The sequence below is a fragment of the Phocoena sinus genome, chromosome 6 (assembly GCF_008692025.1).
Source record: "Phocoena sinus isolate mPhoSin1 chromosome 6, mPhoSin1.pri, whole genome shotgun sequence".
In the NCBI taxonomy this organism is placed as follows: Eukaryota; Metazoa; Chordata; class Mammalia; order Artiodactyla; family Phocoenidae; genus Phocoena; species Phocoena sinus.
Genome location: NC_045768.1, coordinates 41,094,927 through 41,122,401, shown reverse-complemented (window position 1 = coordinate 41,122,401; position 27,475 = coordinate 41,094,927). Strand labels below are relative to the sequence as shown.

General features: G+C 40.8%; 1 protein-coding gene across 10 annotated transcripts in view; it reads left to right on the top strand.

Moving 5' to 3' along the window:
• TLE4 (TLE family member 4, transcriptional corepressor) overlaps nt 1–27,475 on the top strand; it is a 151,250-nt gene that overhangs the window by 20,441 nt on the left and 103,334 nt on the right. For 5 of the 10 annotated variants that reach the window (XM_032634290.1, XM_032634288.1, XM_032634293.1 and 2 more), the window contains 2 exons: nt 13,177–13,239; nt 26,458–26,532. In XM_032634290.1, coding sequence (XP_032490181.1) covers nt 13,177–13,239; nt 26,458–26,532 — 138 coding nt within the window. The remainder of the gene's footprint in view (nt 1–13,176; nt 13,240–26,457; nt 26,533–27,475) is intronic. The other 5 variants (XM_032634295.1, XM_032634294.1, XM_032634296.1 and 2 more) reach the window with 2 other exon arrangements.

The following is a 27,475-nucleotide window of genomic DNA, read 5'->3' as shown; positions in this document are numbered from 1 at the left end:
GTGTTAGAGAGTTCTGTTGTGTTGAAGGAAGATATCTATCACCTAAACTACCAGGCAATGAGAAGTTATAGTTTGTATTGTAGGAATGTTGCTCTGGAGCAGTGCTACTCAGTGTGGTCCGTGGACTGGGGCAGGTCCGTGCACTATTTGCTGATGGTGGGCGTTATGGTAGGGAGCTTGTACCAGACCATAAATCAATGCACTGCCCCCTTCATCAGGAATGTCTTTATTGTTGCAAAAACAAAACTGAGGAACAACAACCAAAAAAACCTATCTAGCGGAAGTAAACAGTAGTTGACTTAATTCTGGCATGAGCCCATTATCTTGCTGATGGATAACAGTTTGGGGACTGACTACTTTCAGTAGCACTGCTTTAGAATGTTTAATCAACAGGTTTATCAGGGTTGTTTTATAGATTAGGAATAGACAAATTGAAGTTCATAAAATGAAGGAAAGTGTAACCCCCAAACTAAAAAAGTAAAAGCAAGTTAGGTGAAAGGTAAGATCAAGTTCGACGTGTGTAAAATATTAAGTCAAGGAGTTTGACACAGTCACAAGAAGGAAGCTGAGAGGCACCGCCTTTTGTGTTTTGGTTAATGCAAAACTCGTTTAAATTTTTCTGAGTACTTCTGACTTCTTAATTTAATAACTTGCTTTAGAGAGAAGTTTTGTTTTTCATTTTCACCATCTTCCTAATAGAAAGAATGTGTTTTCTGTAAGTCTCACTTAACAGTTACCTGTGGCCTTAAATTGCAAGAAGCTTTGAAGTTGAGCCTGACTTCCCCTCTCCCTCTCCTCCTCTGCCCCCAGCCTCCTATTCTTTACTCTTTACTACTGTATATAAAATTTACTGCATCCAGGGCAAGTATCTGTTTACCAAGAAAAGAGGAAGAGAGATCCTTTACCAGTAGCGAAACATAAATACTGAGAATGTCTTTTCTGGGTCACAGTGCACGAAACTGGAGAAACGGCAAAATTTCTGGGGCCAGGCCTTTGACCTCATTCCTCTTTTCCATCAGTCGGGAGGCACTGTCCTTTATTATTACTGTGCTGGTGAGTCTCTCCTCCCACCCGTCTTTAGATCTGCAGCCCTTCCCCCGTGTAGTATAAATTAGTGAGGGATGTCTTCTTAATTGAGAGACAGGAAGAGCCCTAAGCTTCAATCGATACCTAACAATACAGCTACTCAATTTGTAGCACTATCTAATCTCAGTCTGTCTTAAACCAAACTGTACTACTTTACTTACCTTAAGGGATTATATTAATAAGTCTACTCTCATAAATATTTCTGCCAGTGAGATGTGGGGCAACATTATTCTTCCCATCTCATGGTTGTAGAAATGGAGTCCCAAATCACTTAGGGTTTGCTTTAAAGTCATGGTTCCGCTGGATTAGTAATTAGAGTTAACCTGGGATTTGGCACTGCACAGTTTATCATTCACAGTGTCTGGTGTGCTTTGCAGAATGTTCTGCCACTTAAGTCTGTATTCTTTCCTTGCCTTTCCATAACTGTCCCCCCAGGTAAACCTTGAAATCAGCCTTGTGACTCCCCTATCTTATTAATGAATGGTAGTGCCATATCCAAGCTTTACATGTTGGATGGAATCATGGATTCCTTACTTCCTTTCATTGTCCACGTCTATTGACGTCACAGCATGCCGCTGATTCTCCCTGTGCAGCCTGTCTCCTTTCCTTGCCCTCCCCATCACTTCCCATCAGACCCTTGTTGTCATGCTGGGATGGCTGTGCTGGCCTCCTGGCTGATTGCCCTGTCTGCAGCCTTTGCCTTCTCTGCTCCCTTATCTGGGCTTATGGGAGCTCCGGGTACACTTCTGTATCTATCTATACTGGGTCATTGTTCAAGGGCCCTTCTCCACTCCAGGAAATCTAGCCAGTACTTCCAACAAGTCTCTCTCCTCTTCTTCTTTTACCCTTTACCTAGGCGATCTTGACCACTCTGCTAAGTAGATGAATCCCCATTTTTTTCTGCAGCCTGGATCTTTCCTCTGAGACCATTGCATGTAACCAAGTCCTCCTTTCCCTTGAATGTCTCACAAGTACTTAAACTCAACATGTCCCCAAATGACATCCTCCCCCACAAGTCTGCTTGTGGTCCAGAGATTTTTATCTCAGGAAATGCCAGCAGCATCCACCCGATTTCTCAAGCCAGAAACCCAGAGGGAGGTTATGATTGCCTTTCCCTCTCGCTTATTAGCCACACCCAATCAGTCTTCTGGTCTCTTGGAATCTATTCTCAGTTGCTCCTCCAGCTTTCTGATCGTGGTGAATGGCTTAACCAGTTTACTCTTCTTTGGCTTCAATATGGGGACAGAAGTCATCCTCTTAAAATTGGTCTACACTTAAGTGAAATATCTGGCCCAGAGGTAACCATCCATGAACGTTGGGATGCAGAGGACGGCGATACTGATCGTGCTCACGAGTAGTACCTTTAGCCACCACATGGTGAGACATGGTGATGACTCTCACCACGAGTAATCTGGTTGTCTCCTAACTGGCCTAACCTGGGTGGAGATAATCCCAGTAACGTTGGGTTCTTCTGGATCTTCTTATTCGGCCTCATCTTGTCCCCTTTCACTTGTCCCATTTTTAGACTCTGAATGTCCCACGCTGATCCTTTTTTGGAATGTTCTTGCCCTTTCCCCTGCCACTCTCTCCTTTGTCTAGCATACTCACTTCACCCTCAGTTACTCAGGGAAACAGTGTCTCCCTGTTAAGCGTTTAAAAATACCTTGCACTTTGTTTTCTTCAGTGTCTGTCTCATTTGTTAGATTATGGGCTCCATAAATCCTGTCTTGTTCCCCTTCTCTTTTCTCAGAGGGTAACATAGTGCCTGGCAGTATAGAGACAAGTATTGAAAAACTGTGGAATTAATATGGCTAACGTGATGCTGCTCTCTCCCCAGAGCCTCTGTAATGACTTCAGCAAGAAGGGGTTTCTTCCGCTCTCCTCTTGCTGCTCGGGCTCCTCTGTGTACCACCTAGGTACCACGTGCTGTCCGTTATTGTGTTTATTTCCATTTAGTCTTCCGCTATACTAGATTATAAAAACTTCAAAGGGTCCAGATTAATTCGGCATTTACCTCTGATTCTACCATAGCTCCTAGCTTAGAGTCGGAGGTGAATGAATGAGCTGATATCAGAAAAGATCTTGTTGGATTTCGTACGTTTGTGATGCTATGGGAATTCATATTGTTCCTATTCTGAAATTATCTTTCATCCTCCATCTTTCCTCTTGCGGTATGTTTTTGTGGTTTATAAATCTCTTCTGCCCTTCCGCAGCCCACTCAAGTACAATCAGTGGCAAGAAGGGAGTGGAGAGCAGAAATGCCCTGGAGTGTCTTGACCTCCTGTCTGGTATTTATCATAGCTTTCCTAGGAATTGTCCTTGATAGGTCCTTGCTGCCTTCCAAATAAAGCTCGGGCTCTCTAGTGTGGCATTCAAGACCTTCCACAGTGTGACCCCTGTGAACCCTTTCTGTCCTTATTTTCCACTCCGTTTTTTCATTGCATGCATCCTGTGCTCCAGCTTAATGGCTTGCAATCCTGCCTGTACATTAGAATCACCTGGGGAGCTTTAAAATAAAATGCTGACGTGTGGGTTCTACCCTTGGAGAGTATGAGTTCATTGGCTTGGGGTGAGGCCTGGGCGTTGGTGTTTGGGAAGGATCCACTACTAATGTTAGTGTAAAGCCAGGGCTGGAAACCATTGGCCAGCTCAGTGTTTCCCATGAAATATAATCTCCTCTAAGAGCTTTGAGAAGAAGGGGTTCCATAGTCAGAGAAGTGTGATTAGTACTGCATTTTTATGTACACTTTTTCAGAGATTTGTTACATTGTCAATTGAGAGGCTGTGGGATGTCAGCAGGAGAAGAACCGTGTTTAACTTTGTTTAAGCTCTGCGAGGTCATCTGACCAAGGAGCTCTTTATGTATATCATACTTGTTAATGACATCTGCAGAGCTTGGTATAGAACCTGCTTTGGGTGATGCTGCTTCCAGCCACATTTCAGCTTGTAAATCGCTTCTTTATTCGTCTTTCCTTGATCATCTCATTCAAACCAGATCTCCTCTCTGCCCCAGGCTTTTCTCTCCAACCCTCCATTTTATCTTTTTCATAGCACCTTTCAGCATCTGAAATTCCTCTTCATATATGTGTATGTTTGTTTCTGTCTCCTTGCCCCTACAGTGTGAACTCCATGACAAGCAGGGACTTATTCGTCTTGTTCACTCCTGTGTCTCCAATCCCTGTGTCAGCACCTAAAGTAGGCCTGACAGATAGTAGGCACCTGATAAATATTTGTTGACTGGACGGAAAGGCAGTATTACGTTCGTGGTTTTGGCTTTTCCTAAGGTTCACATGTTGAAAAATTTTAAACTGCCTGCACAGTAAAAAGCAGCTTGATATACATTTTAAAAGTAACTAGGAATTCAGGAGCACAAATAGATGACCGTAGTGCTCTACACCTTTACATTTCTCAACTGCCTAATGAAGTATTAAAGAAGAAACAAGCAGAGGCAGATGTGAGCCTGATGATAGGAAAATGCTATTATTTTCTGATTATAGAGAGCTCTTAGTCTGTGGTGTGAGATTTCTTTTTTAATTTCTTAAGCAGCCTGTCACAGGCAGCTTCTCCCAGTGTACAGGAGTTGTACCTGTGTGAGTCACTAAAGAGTTTGGGTGAGGAATCAGTGAGTTGATAGTGGACTTCTGTGGGGCATACACTGCACCCATGACAGAAAAACTCCACAGAGACAGGCAAGGAAGTAGTATATTTAAGTAAAGGCTTCCTAATTATTAGAACCCCCTTACAGTGAGCATATTCACACAGGTTTGTCTGGGCTTGTGGGGAGTGGATTCGCGTATCTAAATCCATACATGGGATCCCATGAGTGTGGTGCTGAGCAATTCCTGGACCTTGTTTGGAAGGGATTCCAGTGGCATATTCTCTCTAGGGGTCCTCATGCTGTGGCTGTGCCTGTCGCTCCCCAATCCTGCCACTAAATGTCCAAGTTTTGAGCAGGGTTGATATGCCCGAGCTGGTCTACACTTGAGCTCATGTGTGTAACCCCTGTGACCCACTACACCTGGAATTGTCAGGAATCGCTCTTCCTGTGAGACCTGTGAGGGGTGCTGGTCCCTGGCTAGGACCTTCTCTTCAGCCATTACTAATTCACTCTGGAGATCCCGTTGGGGAGATTTATCATGACTCACTATACAAGGTGCCCTCCCAGTGTGCCTTCTAACAAATACCCCAATTCCAGTGGGTCAGGTGATCACAATCTGGTGAATAATCTTGGGAAGGAGGTTGAGTGGCATCTCCTTTGCATTTCGCAAATGATCTTTTAAAACGCACATCCTGCCATGGTTTCAGAATGGAAGCTTTAATCATTTACTTATCAGTCAAGAATTGTCCAGAGTGGATTTGCATTTCCTTTTGTGGCCCACTGTGATTACTTATTATTCTTTTTGAGCAGTTTGGCATCCGAAATGCTAGAAAAGATGTTGTTGGAGAGGTAAGCAGACCAAATCAGTATAAGCAGGTCTTCTAGACGGGTATTCCTTTATGGTTGAAGTGCTATAACTATTCCCAAACAGTTTTAGCATGCTTGCAAAAGATTTCAGGAGATTCCAGCCACCGAACCTGGACTGCAGTTTCTTCTGGTCACTCAACAAATATTTCTGAGTGTCTTTTACGTACCAGGACTGGGGTATAGACAAATCTGTCTCTGCCCTCATTGAGCCTCCATTCTCTGTAACCTTGCTGCAGACCTAATGTTGGTCTGCAGACCCCTAGTGCCAGTGTCACTTTGGAGTTTCTTGGAAGTGTAGACTCAGGCCCCACTCGAGGATGGATTTTTTAACCAGATTCCCAAGTGATTAGTATGTACACTAAAGTTTGAGAAGCACTACGCCAGTACATGTCAACAAAAACATAGGTGAGGTAATTTCAGGTGATTATGAATGTTGTGAAGAAGACTGTAATGGGTTGGAGGGTGACAGGGAGAAGGAGTCCCAGAGGATGCTGAGTGAAGTTGTCTGAGGAGGGGTCCTGTGGACTGAGACTGAAATGATGAGTAGGCAGTGAGCCATGACGAGGTCTGAGGGAGGTGGCTCCAGGCAGAGGGACTCTCCCTTACCCTTGCCAGGCTTTGGTCACCCCCATTTTTTGATGCCAGGGTCAGATCTCTGGCGGGCCCTGTGGATGCACTTGCCTGCTGTGTTGGGACCTGTATGGTAGGGCACGTGTTTGGCAGGGCGGTGTAAGTGCAAACAGAGGAAGAGCAAAACTTTGCTTTTGAAAAGAGCTGACTGTTTTATTAAACAGAGAAAACAGTTGAAGGGGATGGAAGGGTACCTTGGCAGTGATGGCTTCAAAGAGTAGACATTTTATGTAATTGGGAGGAGGAAGAGGAAACCAATAGAGGTCATTCTAGAATTGAAAGGACAAGAGAAAAGGAAGTGCTGAGGAATATGGATATAGATGAAGATTTGTTGAAAAATGGAGATAAACAAGAAGGAAGTAGACAAGGAAGCCTTTAGCCCAACCTAAGAGTATAGACTGAAAAGTAGAGCATGGCTCTCAGTGTATGAAAGGTGGCTTGTTGCTTTCCTGGAGAATAGGTGTCCTCGATGAGAGCTTGGTAAGACCCTTTACTGTTTTTGTTTTCTTTTTGGTTTTATTCCAATATTCAAATTCCTCTGTTTTCAGATATTTCTCACGTACATTGAAATCATTTTGGGGGAAACCAAGGTGAATATCTTCGCCTACTATGGGCACAAGGAATATTTGTGCCCTCCAACCATTGCTGAGAATGAAAATGCTGAATTGTAAATCCTCATTCAAGGCACCTGTACATTTATGTCAGTGGAAAGAGTAGGGCAAAAAAAAAAAAGAAAAGAAGAAAGTGATTCAGAGACAGAGAGGAGAAATCAGAAATAGCTGGCAGGGCTTGCGGTGTGATACACTGGCCCAGGAGTGCGGAGGAAATGAGCATGTGCAGAACCCTGAGTGTCTTGGTATTCGGTCATCAGGTTCTCTGACCACCTGGTTCTGCAGAGGCTGGGGTTAAGTCCACCAGAGGAAGGCGTTTGCTTTCCCTACTCCTGACATCCCACTTTTCCCGCCCATCTTTTTTTCCATTTTCCTTGCCCCACCCCTCTGGTAGAGCTGAGTATAACCTTACCATTGGTTCCAGTGTTTTTCAGACTTGAGAACCAAAATGATTTGACCTTGGGGTATTAACTGGATGTCTGTCAGGCAAAATGATTGTCATTCTCAACCGTGATAAAATACCACTCTTGACATTTGGAACAGTAGTTAAACACAATAACCAGAGCCCGGAAGATGTAGGTAGGATAATAGGCAAATATCTGGGAATTCCCTTAAAGACCGTCTAGAAAGCTCAAGAGGTGAGAGGAAGGGACCCTTTCTTCTAACCATTGCAAAAACGCTTCAGTAAAATACAGCTTCACCTTTGGGGATAGATGGAAATAGTTTCGTGAAATGTAGGTATTCTGTGATACTCTCTGGGAAAGACATCATCCTGTGTGTTCCTACGCTAGCACCATGAACAGTAGCACCTGAATATCTTGTTAGGACAAACAAGTGGGATACCTCAGTATATGCAGTTAATAACTGCATGCTGGGCACTTTAAAAGCACAATTGGCATGCAGTAAAGTAGCATAAACATGAGTTCAAAACACAAAGCAGATTGACATTGCTTGAGATATTACAATCAGCAGAATCATTGCTTTAGTTAAACTCACTGGGGAGGGGGGGAGTGGATAAAAAAAAGTGGTTGAATATTGGCACTTTTGTATCATTCAAGGTAATACTAATTGAGTACTCCGAGACAGTGTCTCTTTCTTGTTAGAGGAAGTGGGATGATGAGAGCTTTTACAGATTGTCTTAATACATCGCAAAAAAAGTCTTAGTAGTTTGAATCAGTCCTTTAGGGAACTCATAGATGTCCTATTACATTGATTCTTACAATGTTACTACTTCATTTTATTGCTTTATTAAGCAGTATAAAATACTTTGTGCAAAATAATCACCTGTACCAAAATAACTTAGGCATCTGGTTTACCAGCTTGCTGGTGGTGCTTGACAGTACCTTTGATCTAAATCTCTAAGCCTTATTCCAGTCTGGCTTTTTAAAAAATACAAAGAATTTTATTTATTACATGTTCTTACCTCTTTTGTCAAGTTGAAATTTGATGACAAGATAAACACTGAGCTGTCAGTTTAGAGAAATAGTACTGCTTGAATATTTTTTCCTATGTGTAGTCTGGATTTTTATTAAGTTGGGAAGAATTTCTCATTAGTCTTCTGACTTTTTAACCTATGGACAGGCAGGATCAGTTCCAGAAGTTGTACTGTTTCTCAGATAATTTGGAACAAATCAATAACAAATCAAGATATTTTCGGATTGAAACAAAAAATTGCAGTCTTGGTTCTGTAGTGGTAAAAGGGGGTTGAAGGAGAGGGTTGCAAGATTTATTTGTACTTATTCTGAAAAGCATTTCAGATAGAATAAGTGGGAATTTTTCTTCACTTTTCGGTGTTTAAATATAATAGATGGGTGTATGTTCTTGATAAAACACTTAATACAATACATAGATTCATCTTAAAACATTTTTCTGGCAAAGAAACTGCTGTACAAGAACAAATCAGTTGTGAAATGTTATTCTTTAAGAATGTTTTCCTGAAACTCTAATAGGTTTTTTGCCCCTCCCTCCCACCCCATTGGCTACTGAAATGGTTTCTTAGTAATGTTTTGCTACTCTGTTTTATTTCAACAATACTATATAGTAGTGTTGTTCCTATTTTGATGAGAGAACAAAAACACAAACATTTGTTAAACGAACAATTGCTTTTGATACTTGTCTTCGATAACGTAATCTGTACTTTCTCTCAAGTTTATTATGTCATTAAAATAAAATTTATTTTTTAAGGAAGTCATAGGCAGAAATAATCAAAAATTAGATTTTTTATTAGGACTATTTGAGGGGATGTAATTCAATAAGAGTGTAGGCTTAACTAGTTTTTTGTCTTACTTAAATAACTAATTTGTTACAAGTAATAAAGAAAATATCCTATATTGTGTGCTTTAGTATTTGTTACTTTTTAATGAAGGGATTGAACTGTGGCATTCTTTTCGGTGTGTGACATTACTTTCCCATGATGCAAGGTAGTTAATAAATTTTGCAATGATTCTTGAGTTGGAGTGTGAAGAAAAAAACGATAAATGGTTTTTCTCGCTGTTTGTCTGTTTCATCACTTAACGGGTCATGCTGCTAGTCCACTGGCCGTCACCACTTAGGGGTCGGTTAGTCTGTCCGCGTTCATGTGCCGGGTGCCAAGTGCATAACCAAGGGATTTCATAGAATGCCTCTTTTGTTAAGTTGCCTTTTTCTAAAAAATTTTGCCCAGACAGGTTTTTTGTTTTTTAAGTGGAATGGTCATTATTTTTATTGGTTCTTTTTATTGGAGGGTGGCATAAAGGAGGGACATTATAGAAGGAGGAAATAGAATGGTAGTGAATTGAGGGTAGTAAAATAGTACGTGTGGGACTTTTTTCTTTTTCATGAATATATTGATGGATCGAAGAAAACGTAATAGAAGTGTCAAAATTGTTAATGTATTTAACAAACTATGGCTGCAAAAACAATCATTTTGTTATATTTTGGCGTGAACAATTGTTCTTTTATGGAGGCCATTAATCCTATTTTGGAATATCATGGGCATCTGAAGGCAATAGTTAGCAGTTCCATAAAGCATTGAATACCATGATAACATCCAGTAACCCTCACAGCTGTATTTCAGAATCTCTGCCTGTTTAAATGGGCTGTGAATGTACTTGCTCAGGGATGCATGAGCCGCATCACCTATAAATTTGATTGGAAGCTACAGCACTGGCATAGGCTGATGGATAGCAGATTAGAGCCCTGATTAACCATGTGATTCAAAGACTGGGAAATATATTGTCTAAGCAAGATTCATCAGATGCAATCAGAATTTCAAGTGGTCAGATGAAATTCAAATGTATATTGTGGCTTTTCCTCCCCTGGTGCTTTTCCTCCTAGGTTGCCTTTTTTCCCCCTCTCTTTCCCCAAAGCTGAAAAATACTTCTTTGATGAATCTGCTCCTTACCCTAAAGCTGTCTGTCTGTTATTCATCAGAAAGCAGGTCGCAGTTCAGTGAGCAGAAGAAAAGATTTTAATAGAAGCTGTGCCAAGGGCTGTAATGCATCATTTTAGGGCCCTAATTACATTACAATGACAAATATCAGTGGTGACAACAGCAGTAACCTACATCCTTTAATGGCTGTGCTAGAAAAGGAGTTTGGGCCCCAGCCATTAGATTAGACTCAGTTTCAAAACATAGGCCATTAGAAGTGTGTGTCCACAGTATTATTGGCTGATCGCTGAAGCCCAGTGGAAAGGCCTGTAAATAAATGATGGCCTCCCTAAAGCTGGGTCCTGTGGGACAAAAGAGGCAAAATTAGATGCCCATGGAAGCAGCAGTGTTTCCGAGGCAACTTTAGCTTTCACAGTGAGGAATGACCCGCTTAATTTTATGAAATCACACACACACACACACACACACACACACACACACATCCTACCCCCCTGACCAGGAAAATCCGTTGGCGTGACAACTTAAAGAAATTAATAAGTCTTTTAGACAAAAGGAGACCTTTAAAGAAAAAGTTTGGAAGGTTTCTACCCCCTTTTTTCTGTTATGTATGTATCTTAACATACATGAGTCAATAAAACGACTTTCTGGCTTTTCTACATTTATTTTTAAGGAAATGTAGATTTTTTTTTTCATAGTTGCTCAGACTTAACATGGCCTAGGCCCCACATTAAAGGAGCCAAATAAGTACCTCTTGGTCTTTATTTTGACAGATGAGTGAGTTTCCTTAGGGTAGTTTTTGTTGCCTGGGTTATGTAGGCAAACTAGAGAACTCAGTTTTCTTACGTGCCCACACATTTTTCAACCCTCCTAGCAAGGGACTATTTTATTTATGTAAACAACATAATGAGGAAAATATGCTTGGCAGATGGTTCTAAGCATTAGAATCATCAGTTTGGTTTGCCCCAAAGTATCTCATTATCTTTTATTCTCTCCCCCTCCACCTCTGCCTACAAAAAGCTTAACCACCAAATGCCTGTGAGACTAGTGCTTTCAGTCTGGTGCATGCTGCTCTCTTTTCTCAGCTCGCACTGGAATTTCACCCTGTAACCACTGTGGTATGTTCGGTCCAGGTGGAGAGTGGTTTGGTGATTCCCATTGCAGCTTTTCATGGTGGTTTAAGCATTCTTAAAGGATAGCTAAATGCTCCACGGGGCCAGGGCAGTAAATTAAATCAGGTCAGCACAGTTGGGTCCTTATTCACTGCTGCTTATTGGTTCTGGGTTTTTGTCCATCCTGTTAGGAATGCAGGCTGGAAGGGAAAGCTTAGGTTTGAAACTTCATGGTGAATTTGTGTTTTCTCTTGGCTGGCAAAGTTTTTAAGGTGCTGGTATTTAAAAGATTGCGTAGCCACAAAGTCAGAAGGGTTGCTGATGAAAGAAGGAAACCTAGATTGTACAAGTGGAGTGTCGCTGTCACTCTGGTAATGACTCGGCATGAAAAGGAGAATTTTTGTCCTCGTATAAAATGAGGAACTGACCCTGGATGGAATTTACATTAAGAATGTCTCAGGAATAGTAATTGCTTTATGTTTTCTGTCTCCCATCACTTCTTGCCTCTCCTTTTTCCTCACTCCATCATTAAAAAATAAGCTGTTTTGATGGATGTTAACTAAACTTACTGCAGTAATCATTTCACAGTATATATGTAAGTCAAGTCATTACGCTGTACACCTTAACCTTATAGAGTGCCATATGTCAATTATATCTCAATAAAACTGGAAAAAAAGTTTTTTGTGTATATGCGTGTAAAAACCCTGTTGTCTACATGTCACATACTAAAGTATATAAGGAGCCATCTGATAATGTAAATTAAGGTGAAGATCAGTGAAGTTCTGGGTAGCTTTTTTTTGTTTTGTTTTGTTTTGTTTTGTTTTTTTTGCAGTACGCGGGCCTCTCACTGTTGTGGCCTCTCCCGTTGCGGAGCGCAGGCTCAGCGGCCATGTCTCACGGGCCCAGCCGCTCCGTGGCATGTGGGACCTTCCCGGACCGGGGCACGAACCCGTGTCCCCTGCATTGGCAGGCAGACTCTTAACCACTGCGCCACCAGGGAAGCCCCTGAGTAGCTTTTTAAAGAAAACATAGTGGTGGCGTTTCTTTTTTTTTTTTTAACTTACTATAGAATCCTATTTGTCTAAAATTTGAACACTTACCAAATTAATAGAGAATACACTCTATTATCTGACATTATTGGGACTTCTGCAGATCTATAGTACAATGGTAATTAATGTTCCCAAGGTTAGTCACCATATATAAATAATTGCTTTCTGATAAGTATAGGAGGATTTTAGCATGTTCTAAACCTCTGCACACTGAAAACCCTGGTGGGACACATTTGGAAATTTTAATGGTTGACAAAAACATGCCATTTCCCAACAGTTTATAACTAAGGATCTGAAGTAGTCAGCTCACCTGAGTTGGTTGGGTGCTGTTCTTTAAGGAGGTTGGGGACTTGCTCATGAAATCTCAGTGCCTGTGTTTAGATAAAGCAGAGGCTGCAAATGTCAAACTCCAGTGAGTTATTAGGTGAGGGAAGTTGGGGTATAGGGAAGAATGTATCTTTACCATCTAAATTTAAAAGACGCAAGGTTTTATGTAAAACCACATTAGAATGAACAAGGGTCCCGTTGAAGGCTTCTGAAAGCAGATTTCCAGTCATGAAAATTAAATTCCTTTCTATGTTGTCCTGATGCTTGAAGGTTGACTTTTTAAGATGAATGCTGGTTAATAAATTGTGCTATTAATGTGGCACTGTTGTCACTGCCTCCTTTTAATGGGCTTGCTGATGAGAGTTTTCCTCTTCCTTAGGAAATCCGCCAGTCAGAATATAAAGTGTGTTTTAATATCATCCTGTTAATATTTCGGGAATTTGTAACCAGCTGACTGTTCTCTTTATTGCTTTCCTTTCCTTTTTTTTTTTTTTTTTTTTCCTTTTCTTTTCTTTTCTTTTCTTTGCAGGCAGAGATTGTCAAGAGACTGAATGCTATCTGTGCACAAGTCATTCCTTTCCTGTCCCAAGAGGTAAGGCAGTTGGTTTCAAGCATTGGGCTGGAAGGTACCATTTCAGTGGTTTTGAAGATAAAACTGACTCCTTGGCCTCGTCTGTCTCTTGGTGTTTGTATTGCACATTTCTAAGATACAGTGTTCGCATTCCAACTTTTACACCTTATTAACATTCAGTGGAATATAATTGTATTTATATAATGGAGTATTTTCTAATGTGCTAAGCAAAATTCAGTTGTTAAATCTTTTGCTGTCATTGGACTATGTAGTGTTGCTCAGAATTATGACTTTGTCATAATGGCATCTAATAGGGGAGATTGAAGAATTGCCCGGAAGACAAGAGCTTGTTCTATACTTTTGTCACTGGGCATTAAGAGTTGCCAGAAGATATATCAAAAAGCCTTTACATAGTAAACAAACTGATGTAACTTTTGGCTAGCAACTTCTAAAAAGTTACTTCTTATTACCTGATGAAGTCTTTATATTGTGGTTGCATTTGGGAAAAAGACACAAAAGATGGACTCAGTGGACTCATTTCTCTGAGTACCACAGACTTCACGCCTCGCCAAGCCCCCACGTGCAGCTCACTTTGCTTGCTTCTGCTCCCACTAGTGGAGGTGTGCATGCTGCCCACAGGTGCATACGTGGTGGAATGAGGAGGTGCATTTCTAGTGCATGGTGGCTTTTTTTTGTTTTTTTTTTTTTCCTCCTCTGCTTGCTTGCTTGCTTTTAGTAGTTACAAAGTTTAGGTGCACCAGCTGGAGAGAGAGAGTTTTTGCTTCTGGACTACTGAATCCTTCATTTGCTCAGGTAAGATCAGCTGTGAGAAGGAAGAAGCTAATAAATGGAATAGCTGCACGTCTTGCAGCCACAGCGCTTGGTGTTGTGGGCTGGAAGGCACCGAGGCACTTCCCTCCTTCCCTTCAGTTGTGTCACTGCTTTTCAGGAGAACGGTTCACCCGCCTGCCTGCCAGTGGGCACGCGCTGAGGTTAGCATGCAGCTGGTATTTGAGCGTTCCTGTGTGTTATAGATATGTGGATCCCTATCTGACTTCTTATCTGGTCTGAGCTGGGTTAGACCTCAGTAACCATGAGGAACTTTCATGGGAATATATCCTTTGGCGGTGCTCATATTCACAAACCATGGACCTAAGTTAATATCCTGAACTCAAATGCTCTTCTGGATTACAAACAACAAAGGATGTCTTTCTCGTCCTTTAGCTGTGACCACAAAACCACTGCCCACTATATTCCCATTTACCTATTTCTACTCAGGATTTGCTTGTTGACTAGATTACATGGAGTGCTGAAGGAGAGTCAAGGGGCCTGTTTGCATTTCTTTAGAAGTCTGGCTGCCCTTTGCCTGATCCATACCAGCGTGTATTTCTTCTTACTTTAAGCAGCTCTGCTTTATGGAGGTGGTGAATGGGAAGAATGTGTAACCCACCATGCTGTGACCAGGCTGAGGTGTTGTTCCCCAAGGCAGAGGGAAAAGTTTGAATTTTCCCTGGGGGGGTATTAGATTGTAGGCTTCTGAAGACACAGACTCCTACACATAATCACCAGTACAGCTTATTCCCATGGCATTTTTGCAGGATCTGTGGGCTTATGTTAAGATGTGGGGGGAGATCTTGGGGTGTTGGTGGAGCTAGCTGATTTGCCAGTAGGTCGTTTTCCCACATGAGTTATGTTGTTTGTGTGAGCAGGCCCGGTAGGAGCAGACTGTAATGGTAGTGGTGCTGAGCAAGACTGGACTGGAATTAATTGGCTAAGGAAGTCGCACCCTGTGGAGGAAAGCCGTGGGGAGGTACTGGCAACTCCTTTTCTGCCTTAAGCTGGGAGGATAGGCACCATAATGTCACTACTTACTGTTTATTTCCCCAATACTTTTGACATTTCTTGGTTGAAATCCTTGACATGTGTAACGGATGACCTGTGTCATGGTTTTCTAAATGCTGATGCTGTGTATATCTTTTCTTCTGCTTGCTTTGGATTTAATTGGCTCTTCTGTTTTTTCGTTTCCTAAGGTGTGTGTATATCTTTTAATGTGTGGGCAACAGACATGTTTGTTGCCCTGTCCAGTCCGGGCCTCTCGGATGTTTTGTGTCTGAACGCTGCCCACCTTGTTTCCTCTTCTGGGCATTCTGTGAGCATCGCACTACTACTTGCCTCTACCCTGAGGCAGATGGACTGTAGTCTGGAGGGAGGGCAGGAGGCAGGTTATTAGAGGAAGATGAATTCTATTTCCTGTCTCTTCAGAGACATGCAAAATCACTGTTGCATGGCTGCAAGCGTCACTTGGTGCTAGGACTGAAGGCTCTTAATCTGATCTTTTAACACTGGCTCTCTGTGTGACAGTCTCACTGCCAGAAGGGCAGCTGCGGCATTAGAATTTATTTTAAAATCTTTTTATTTAAAAGGTAAATGATTGTATTTAGAAAAAAGAAAAACATTTCCTGAAGACTAGTGCATAAGCTACAGGACAGGGGTTTTTTGGAGTTTGGCAGGAACAAGAAGTAAATTTACAGACATCTAGATAAGTCTATTTTAAATTTCGCTCCCATGTGCTGACTAATGTACCTGCTTAATATTGCTTGTGTCTAGTGTACCACAGTTTCTAAAATTAAAAAAATATGTACTGAATGACAGCTGTTGAACAAATTTAGTTTTAACTGCAAGACATTTTTTGGGGAAGTAAGTTGTATAATTGTAGCTCAAGGACTCGAAATGTGTCTATGTATGTAACATCAGAGAAAAGTATTTTCCTATTAGATTTCACCAAAACACTTAAAAAAATTATAGCCAATATCTGTTTTAGTGATGTGCTTATTGCACTTGTGTACAACCACTTCCAAAGTTCCAGGCATTAAACAAAGACATTGCCAACTCTTTTTCATTAAGCGAGTAATTGTCACTTACAGTTCTTAAAATTTCACAGGATCCTTAAAACCAGGATTTAGAGAAACCTAGTGAGTGAATCCTCACCTGTCTGAAGCTGTTCTTTTCTCCCACTTGCTTTTGGCTTCTAGGGATGGGTAAGACTTTTCGGAATTCTGCTGCCCTCAGATTTCTTCTGTAAAAGGCAAATCTCAAAGCAGTAAATGGGAAGTTCTTCTCTGTCTCACTTCAGGTCTCATTTGCTGAGGAGGAACTCTAACCAACTTCCTGTTGGCAGTTCCCTAAGCAAGAGATGGCCAGGGATGATGACAGTCACATCGGGATCGAGTCCTGGCTTCCCTGTTACAAATTGCATGGCTCACTATAACCTAGTTAAGCTGGGTGACCTTTAGCAAGTGATTTGCCTCTTTAAGCCTCAGTTTCCTCATCTGTAGGATGAAGTTAATAATAGCATGGAATGCATATGATTGCTGTGAGGATTCCCTGGGATTGTCTGGTGCAGCTTAGCACATAGTAACCAGTGGCTCCTGAGGTTGGCTGGCAGCAGTACTAGCTGCAGCAGCAGCCGCTGAGAAGCCCAGAGTTCCCTTCTGAGAGGACCTGGAGCCAGCCCTCCCTCCCCTTTCTAGTCATTGCCCTTTGGAAGAGTGTGTATTGTTTATCTTCCTCTCTGATGTGCTTATAGGGGAAAAAAGTATCAATTAAAACAACCCAGGGCTGTGAACTAGCTAAAAATCTCCATGAGGCATATTAGGTAGCCTCAAGGGTGATTCTCTTCTAGCTCCCAAAATTAATTTTCCAATTTAGCAAACGCCCATCTCTCCCCAACCAGCAAGCAAAGATCCAAAACATGACAACTCTTCAAGGTGTTCGCGCTGTAGAGTTCGCCTCGGAAGACACAGTGATTTTGGATGGGGTCTGTGTTCTACACACATTGTGATCTAAAAAAACAAATTTCTCAGTCTAGTTGGGGGACTGGCTGTTTTCAAAGTACCTGGTGGCTTAATTGGAGTTAGTTTTGTTTTTACAAGTAGTTTGTGTGGATGGGCTCTGTATCAACGATTTCAGGTTATAGCGTGTAGACTCTTAGACCTTAGTGAGCACTCAGCAGAATTGAAGGATGACAATATGAGTACTGACTTATCTCCAGTGCCCCCCAGCCCCCCTTTGCAGGAATATACCTTTAGGACAATTCTAATTGTAGATTGAAAACTATGCACCACTTGTTACACCCTGGCAGCAAGGCACAGTGTTCCTGCTAACTTGGAATCAGACCAACTCTGCATCTTACTGGCTTTATATTGGGAAAGTTGATCTGTGAGTTGTAATACTCCTGTAGATGGTGAGAGTAACCCCATTTTTACAATGTTTACTATATGTATTAAAATGTAAAGCACTTTGGATAGTAAATGCCAGTTTTTGTTGTTGTTGTTTTTAACCTTTTCTGGGAAATGAATTTTATTCCAGCTTATTTTGGGTCCCAAGACATTTGGAGAGGAGGGAGGGACTCGGTAAAAAACTGGGAAGAGTTGAAGGTAGTATTTGTGAATGGGCGGGCTGGCTGGTGGTCTTCCTGTGAAATAAGCTAGGCTCGCAGCTCCAGGGGCTGCTTGCAACAGTGGGTGGTTAGCTCCACACAGATGATCTTTCAGAAGGGCAGGAATATTTAATTTTTTTGGAAAGCCTGTAAGCATTGTCTTATGCTGTTAGATTAAGCATTAACTAAATGTTGGGCACTAGCTGAGGGTCTTACTTAGAGGACAGTTGTGCTTTTTGTAGTTTTTTTCCCTTGGGTTATAAAATAGTTTATTTTTGAGGTGGGCAGGGTATGGTTTGTGGTGACTAACAAGGTTTTCTTAAGATGTTTGAGAACTTCAAACCCCTAAGAGGCTGTAGGTCAGTAATGTATTACACGATGGTGACGTATTACGTGATAATTTAAAGTCTTCTTTCCTCAGAGTACCATTTGTATTTTTCAGAAACTTGTTGCTCCCCTAACAAGGAGCAGAGTTCATTGGAAGAGTTATGTTATGTGTGAGGCAGTGTGATAAGAGCCTGAGGTTAGGCAGACTTGGGACCAAATCCTGGCTTAGCCACTTGCTTCTTTTATCATGTTGAACACAATACTTTATTTTCTGGGCCGCAGTTTTCTCATCTGAAAAATGGGATACCTGCACTATAGGGTTGTTATATGAGGACTAGTGATAATGTGAAAGACCTAGCTGGGTATTAGGCTGCTTTAACAGAGCTTAAAGGAACAGTGGTTTAGGCAAAATAAAAGTTTGTTTTCCTCTTACATAACAGTTTGCATAGAAGCAGCTGTAGCTAATTTGGTGACTCCACGATGTTGTAAACTCAAGTTCCTTATATATTGATGTTCATCGTCCCCAGCATCACCATGTCCTGCCCCAGCCAGCAGGAAGGACGAGAGAACTCGCGCTTTTTCTTTGAAGGTCACGGTGTGGGTGATGCTCACATTGTTTGCTCACTTTGCAGTGGCCAGTGCCTACTTACTTGCCCACAGCTAGCTGCAAGGGAGACTTGGAAATGTAGTCTTAGTTGAGTATGCCCACCTAAAACTTAAACTAATGTAAGAGAAGGGATATCAAGGGATAGCTAGCAATTGCTTCTAGACACAGTGCTGTGCACAAAATAAAAATAGTGAGCATTATTATTATTACCAGCGTTGATTTGAAGGGAAGTCACACTGACCCAGTGGTGTATCTTTATGTGACAAACTTTAGCTCTGACTATATAATCAGCACAACTTGTATTTTAATCTATCACGTAAAATATAAAATAATGCAAAGTTCTTGTTATAGAAGTCTCTTCCAGGGTCTGAATTGTAGGGAAAAAGAGTCACCCATCAGGCATTCTTTATCATTCATACATGCACAGGGGGTGAAAAGGAACCCCCATGAACAGTGATAGGTCCTGTGGGCCATCTAGGTCTAGATACACAGCTTACGTTTATACCCATATGTTTAAAAGCACAAAGAGTTTTGAAGACCCCTCTCAACTGAAGGATGGAATATAGGAGATCACTCATAGGACTGCCATATTTTTTAGTAGACTTGCTGGAAGGAACATGCTGCTTGAAGCTGAAAAAGTTATTGTTAAGGAAGCTGCTTCTCATAAGTGGGACATTTGTGAGTCCTTAAGTTATAGTTCTTTTCCCCTCATCTATCTCAGACATACTCTTTTATGCGTGTGTCTTGTCCTCAAACTGGAGAAAATGGGATCAACATTTTTGACAATCTGCCTCCCCTCCAAATCATGAAAGATATATTGGATAAGTCACTCTTGGTTTTGTGGAATTTTAAGACATCTCAGAAAAAGTAGCTCAGGTTCATTGCTTTGCAGCATCAAACTTGATCCATTTTTAACGTCTTGGGCCTAAAACCATTTCCAGCCACAGCCTGAAGTAACCTGAAATGTATGTACCTTACTGGACAGGGTGAGAGAACAGGAAGTGGTTCCTTATGACCAATGGCTTCCTAATTCCCATTTATCAAACCCATGGTCATCGTTAGATTTGGAGAAATGGCATTATCCATCTTTAACCTTGTTTTCAGCAGGTCGTTACAACTAGTTGCTAGTCATTCATAGTGCCAAGGAGGTGATGGATATTGCCCTCCTCCCCTAGTCCTCTGCAATTCCGTAGCTAAATTTTCTTGTTCCTTGAGTTCTGTAAGCAGAAGCAGGCTTTTTGGAGGCTGTGGAGGAGCCCAGGTTGGAGTGAGCACTTATTTTTGCCTTGCATCTGTGAATATTAACAAATGAAAAAAAAAAGAATACAAATCATTCTTTTGAGCATATTTAACCAAAGTTCTCTGATGATTAGAATTTTTAGGAGTGAAAATTTTAAGCCTTCTTTCTACTTTTATTCTTATATTTACCTAGAGAAACGGGAACATTCCAACTTAAATTCTTTCTAGTGCAAATTTAATTTTTAATTTTAACTAACTCAAAACTGTGTTTTTATTGCCTTGTTAGCTTTTCTAATGAGTAGCAGTTGTGTTTTCTCCAGAATTCTGTAGATTAATTTGGGTGTTCTACATTGCATTTAAATAGTAGAAAATAATACACAGTTACATAGTAGTGATAATGTGTATTTAAGTTCCAGTAGGCTAAGATAGCCAGTCAAATCAATGAACTTCTGTTTTGGACTTTGCATAAATTTGGTCCTTTTAATTTGATGGAAAACAAACCCTTTCGCTGTGTTATGAGATACAGTTGTATGTCAAGTGCTGTTTATTTGGCACCTGGCTTAATATGGCACTGAATTATTCTGAACCACATTTTGCATGTGTAGAATAATCATGAAACAGAAGTTGAAAAATGTGATCAGTCACTTTCATATTGTGCCTTAGGGAGGAAATGAACAAAATACAGTGGTTACATGCACCGGTGGTAGTGTTCTCGCCTCATAATGGCACCAGGTTAACTTGTCTTACTGCTTGCTGTTAACTTTGTAAGGAATCAATGGCTTATGAGAACATGGTTTGATGTAGGAGAGCTTGGCTGAAATCACCAGCGATCCCCTGATCTGTATGCAGTGACACCCGTAAGACCTGAGATCATTCATTAAGGGCCAGCAGCCTTTACAGGGCACGTCTGCTTCCCAGCCAGGGCCGTTTCATCAGTGTTGGTAATGTGTTCTGACAGTGTTGTGTATCCAAGGAATGTCCTAAAGTGACTAATACACCTGGAGTGGGACTTTAGAGGATTTGGACCAGTTTTCTAATTTTTACATTGGGCGGCCTTCCATTTAAAATGTTTTTTCTCACAATACTGAGTGAGGCATCAGAGAGCATAATCCTGTCCTAAGTTCCATGGCTGACAGATTGACTTGTTCTGCATGGCCGTGTGTTTGGTTGACAGTTGGATATTTGGTGAGATCCTTATGGCCTGCTTCCCCTCAGGAAATGAAAGATGGTTCTCAGGAAGGAGAACTTTTTTCTGCAGGTTTAAATGTGGGCCTCCTTCCAAAGGCAGCAGTGCCAACTCTTATCTGTATGTGTCTAAAAAAATTAGTGTGTATTTGAGAAACTGACTCATTTCTTTGACTTTTAGTTAGGTAGTGGTTGGATTATTATTACTGGACTTAAGCTTTAAGGTACCTTAAGGTAGAGCTGCATTGTCCAGTACAGTAGCCATGGCCATAAGTAGCTAGCTAGATTTAAATTAAAATTAATTAAAGTTAAATGTGGTTAAAAATCCAGTTTCTCCGTCGCACTAGCCACACTTTGTGTTCAATATCCACCCATATGTGGCTAGAGCACAGATGTAGAACGTTTCCAGCATTGCCGAAAGTTCTGTTGGACAGCTCTGGACTCGTAGAGCTTATTGGACATATCAGTGAAGAATGCCTTGCCTGCATATGAATGAGAATGAAGAAGACAAGGCCAAATGGTCAGTACGAGAAAGACTCGGGCAACATTTCCCAGGGTGTCTCCTGAGAGCCTTAATCCCGAGCTCCATAGCCAAAATTGTTTGGAAAGGCCTGCATACATCTTCACCCTCTTTCGACACTTGAAGCTCTGAGAAGGCGCGAGCAGTTTGCCAGGTATTAGCCAAATTACACCTTGTGAATTTTAAAATTTTATTTTGTATAAGTAATAACCTAATTTCTTGTGGGCCTAAATAACATTTCTTGGGATACCATTTAGGAAAGACTGACTAAAAGAGTTCTGGTTAAATTTATAGCTCATTTGTGTTAGTAAACTTGGTAGACTTGCTGGAAAAGGCTCTGACTTAATGGATGTGGAGTGACACTTTTACTTGGATTTGATCTGCTCAGGATCAAATTGTGTCTAGTCACATTGAACACAGCCAGAGGAGTAGCCAGAAGGATGAGCGAGTCTCCTAAAGCCAGTGACCTGGGGATATTTAACCTGGAATAGAGAAAGTTGAAAACATGCATTATGCCGTTTTCAAATACCTGAGGGTGCACTACTGTGGAGGAGAATTTAGAGACAGAATCATGTGGCAAGTAGCTAGGGAGCAGTCTTCTCTCCTCCTCCAGCCACTCATTCTTTCTCTTCCTTGATGGACAAGCTTCTTTATCCTTCAGGAACCTTATCCAGGCTGTTCCCTTTGCCTCCAGTTCTTTTCTCCCTGCTTTTCACTCGCGGAACTCTTGCACATTCTTCTGGTCTCAGTTGTCCGGTCCACTTCCTTACGGAATCTTCCTCCAACCCTAAGACTTGATCAGATATTTCTCTGATGAGTGATTTCGTAGCATCCTGTCATTGTCTTCATGGAAACTATCCTGCAACTGTAATTACAAAGCCTCTTGAATGTTATTAATTCACTGTCTTGTTCATTAATCCTAGTTCCTACCACAGTGCTTGGCACACAGTAGGTGCTTAATAAGTAATTGAATGAATGAATAAGAAAACAAAGCCTTTCCTTGATGCCCCAGGAAATGTGCTGACCGTTCCTGCCAATAATCTTCCCTAGTCCTTTAAATCCTACATTCCTGTATTGTAAGACGCTCTCTGTGAATTGTGTAAGGAGGGGGGCCATTATCTCTTGCTCACTTTTGCATTTCCACATGTCAGGATAAGAATTTTAGTTCATTTTGCATATCTGTCCTTACTACCCCTATACTACCCCTGTCAATAAGAGGGATTTTTTAAAAAAATTGTAAGTTGTGATAATAGTTTTTTAAATTAAAGTTTTTATTACAGGTACCAGATCTATTGCCTGCCTCAAAGTATTGGCATGGCAGATACTGTCCTTGTAGTCTCTTCTGAGAAACATACGTTCGATATCTAAGGTATATCTATATTCTAGTGGTTTGTTAATGCCAGTTTCTCAGCAGGCTTTGTTGGACTTATCGTAAGCTTATATTGTTTTAGTCTCTTTCGTGTGGAAAAAAATATTCTTAATACTTTGAACAAGTGCAAAAAGTAATTTTATGATGATGAAAGTGAGTAGGCAAGTGATTTAACGTATAGATTTTCATTTTACTGGTCTTTTTTTTTTTACAGCCATGCTTGTATTCCTTAAATCACAGTATTTTATTGAGATGTAATTTATGCATCATAAAATTCACTCATTTTTTTAGGTGTACAATTCAGTAATTTTTAGTAAATTTACAGAGTCGTGAAACCATAATCAGAATCTAGGTTTTTTGTCCGTTCGTTTGGATTTTTTAAATTTACAGATCACAGTATTTTAAAGAATACATATTTGAGGTTTTATTTCTTTAATTTTTTCTCTCCTCCAAATCCCAGTTAGAGGCCCCTCTCTCAGAGACCCTTGGCTTATTAATGTATTCCTAGTGGCACTTTATTTGGTGGTGCTGGTGGAAAGTTCAGACGGGGAACTCGTATCTGAGTGAGCAGCTTGAGCAATGAGAGAGGGCACAGGACTCTTCCTCCTGCAGATTTACCGGGTCTAGAGTGGCTGTCACCACTTGTGGTGAGGCCACAGAGGAGACCAGCAGGAAGTGGGAGAGGAAATGAGACGTGGGTGGAGCCGGAGGAGAGGGGCGGATGGGGAAGGGGAAGAGATGGCAGACTCATGGGAAAGCCTTCACGGTTCTAAGAAGATGTGAAAAACTTGCCAGATTTTCTGAAAATGGAAGAACAATGCCTCTTTGGGTCCTATTGCGAGAGTACTTTAGGGCTTCTTCTCCTAGTGTTCATTTTTTGCTTTTGGGATCACTTGCCCTTCTTCATGCTGCTTCAGTGTGTGGTACAGTGTTACTTGTGGCTGAGTGAGCAATGTCCGAGTGTTTCTGGTGCTTTCAGAGCACAAGGGGGGAGGAGGCGTGCTTTGCCTTAGGGAGCTTCCGTTCTAAAAGTCCTTAAGCACCACATGATTCACGGTTGTAAGCAGAAATAGGGAAATAAAATCCTGAACTACAGGTAGAGTTCAGATATGGTATTAGCCCATGGCCATTGCCAGGAGAGAAAAGGAAGGAGCTGAATCATGACTTCCATTGTCATTTTAGCTTTTTAGCAAGAGTTTCTATAAAAGCATCTGATGTCAGTGTTAACGGTTCACTGGTGTGTTTCTGGTTTTCTCAGTAAATGTACCTGATTTTAATGCCAAGTCAGAAAGATATCCCCACTGCCTAAGGCATCTTTGCTCATCTTGGCAGTTGGAATCTAGTTTATGTAGCAAGAATTGAGCGATCTTCATGGTAGAAAGGCCCTGACTAGATGTATTTTCTGCATTTCTGTCTCATGGAACTGTTCTTTGAATACTTAATGTAAAGTAGATGATATTTCAGTAATATGGAGAGGTATTTAAGTAATATGCAGAAATGGCGGAGAGTAAGAGCTTTTAAAAACTTTAATTGAACGAATGGATGCGTGAATGGAATGAGAGGTATGCATGTTGAATAAGTGTACATGTGTTTCTTTGGCTTTCAGTTTCATGGAAGTTTTGAGCAGCCATTGTTGAGTGTTGGAAAGTAAAAGGTAGAAAATTCCATAAAAATTTTTGTCCATAAACTCACTTTGAATATTATATAATTCCCAGAGTCGTCCTACATGTTTTTTGTTTGTTTGTTTTTTTCTGCTTTCCAAGTACTGCTAATTTTCACTACCCTGACAACCAGATTTGTCCTAAATCTAAATACGAGCTCTGTGCTTGGCACATGGTAGATGCTCAATAAACATACATGGTCAGGTTGGCTTCAAGAGAGAACTGCTATTACTGGCCGTTTTATTGATTATACCTCTCTGTTCCTTCTAGTGTTTTCATGAATCTTTAGGATTTTTACTTTCAGAGAAAGAGGAAAATGAATTATTTCACTTCGGTAAATATTTTATTAAAAAGTAAGGATGGTTGGAGATATCTATTATAAAGATTTTGGGGATTGCTTCTGAAGCCCTTGTTCTGAAACAGACTCTTAAAAAAAAATCAAGGTATACAGATCAGAGTATAATGATATATCAGAGTATAATCAAGGTATAATGATCAGAGTCCATTAAAAGTGTAAAATGCAGTGATCTGTCATTTGACAGTTTTCCTTGCATTATTAATAGGCATAAAATACACATTTCTATTAGGAAATCAAGGGTGAAAACACCGCATGTAGATAAACTAATTTAAAGCAGTTTCCTTTCCCATATCACCTCCCCCACTACCCCTACAGAGCTGGGAAGTGGAAATAGTGGCCGCCCTAGTTAATCCCAGTAACTGTATATTTGGGGGCTTTTCAATGTAGTACCAGGTATGTCGAGGGGAATTGCACATATAACTGATGGCTTAGCTTTTTCTGTGTATTAAGCAGTATGATAGTTGAGCTTCGTACTCACTTCAAATCAGAGAATGTTAGTACATTTCTCAGCTGGGATCAACCAAAACAAGGCTCTTCCCAGCCACAGAAAGGAGTGCCTGTTCCACAGCACAGTCTCTGGCTCTTCATTCACTAAACCAAGTTGAAAAAAGTACAGAAGAGACCTATTTTAGACTCAGTTTGAGTGTGTATGTACTAGAGTGTTCAAGTGTATTTAGTTGGGAATAATATTTACATTTTGGGGGTACTGTATAAGCACTTGTGTGTGTCCAGATGTGAGTGCCTTCATGCAGAGACTTCTGTGCTATTTAATTTTTCTGATATTACTAAAATTATTAAAATCAGATCTTGCTTATTCTCTTTAGAACTTAATCGTGGTCAGAGGGATTTTCCTATGCTGTCCATCCTAAGTTTTCAAAAGAAAGATAACTTAAACTTGTAGGTTTTAGTTTTCCTATTGCATTAAAAAAAAATTACCTGAGGTCCTTAAACTTTACTGCTGGCAAGAGTTGTACATTTTTAATATCTTTTAAATATGCAGCCCTTAATGACAGGAATGAAATTAGCGCTTTTTTCACATTTACAGAAGAAATGTAAACGTTGAATTCTATATGTCCTTCTAGTGTCTTCTCTAACAGATACCAGGTGGAAACTTAGTAAGTACTTGCAGGCAATATTTTCAAAGCATGTCTTCTGTAAGTGGCAGAGAAAAAGACAAAGAAAGCAGGTGAGATGGGTTGTGTGGTTTTGTTAGTATTTGTGGAAGATGTTGGGTCAAAGTGCACCAGTGATTTGAAAGTAAAATTTAAGTTGCTTCTGTCAGTTGTAAGGGAGCATCTTTCATGGGGGCGCAGCGATGATCCCTGCAGTTGGATGTCCAGTTACTTCTCAGCACTGTAGACACAGAGGTACCCTAGACATGTAGTCATCCACCACCCAAGAGCTTTTATTTGAAATATGGAGACCCCTGAATCCTGTTTTGCATGTAATTAAAGTTAGAGGACATGTTAGGAAAAGCTGTTCTTGACTGACTAGAAAACAAATAATTGTATTCTGTTTCTGATCTTCATTTATAGCACCAGCAACAAGTGGTGCAGGCTGTGGAACGGGCCAAGCAGGTGACCATGGCAGAACTGAACGCCATCATTGGGGTACGTGGCCTTTCCATTTTAGCTCTGATCATCTTAGTGTTTGTTATCAGCTCTCTCTCACTCTCCTTTTAAATTTTGTTCAACCAAAGGGGCAAAAGGCAATAGAGGACCACAAAGTGAAATGAAGCACTTTGCCTTCAATCTCACATGAAGTTTGTCAGGAACTGTGGACATATTCTCACCAATTCAAGTTGATAGTATTCCTGAAAAGTTTCCCCCTAAGGAGGCTGGGTAGTTCTTTTTCATAATACTTCTTTCCTTTGCAATCAGCCTCTGTTGCTAGCCTATTGCCAGTAAAAAGACACACATTGCCCTGATGTTAAAATGACCTGATTTCTTTTATCTTTCCTCAAATATAGAGTATCTTAATACCATTTTTAGTGACATAAAATGTACATTTTCGCATCTCCCTGCTACTCTTCCTCCCCTGTGATGAGTGGTTCTTTAAGGACTAGGGTCCATTGGTAGTAGAAATAATAGATGAACCATACCTTTTTGCAAAATCAGCGGGCCAGTTGGAAAATCCTTCCTAGTACCATTAACGTTGCATAGAAATCCTGCTGGAATTCATAGGTTTGAGCAGTCACTCCAACTCCACTTATATTTTTGTTCTTCCCGATTAAGGTAACCAGTAATAAAATAAGGTGCTAAAACTTAGAAATAATAAAGGCAAAAAATCTTAGCTGAGAAAAGCACAATATTCACATCTCTGTTTATGCAGCTGTTAGAAGCAGTTCCTTAGGTTATTCTAATGAAGACACTACAACTGTGTCTTTCTGCCCCCTCCCAAATACTTGCTTTTGTGTATAGATTATACACAAAAGTCTTCTCCCTTTTTTCTTCCTCAGTGTATCAAACACACTTTGAAGTGCTGATTATTCCATTTACTTTCATTAAAATTCAAATTGCTGAGTGAAGATGCAGATAAGGGTCGCCTGATAAT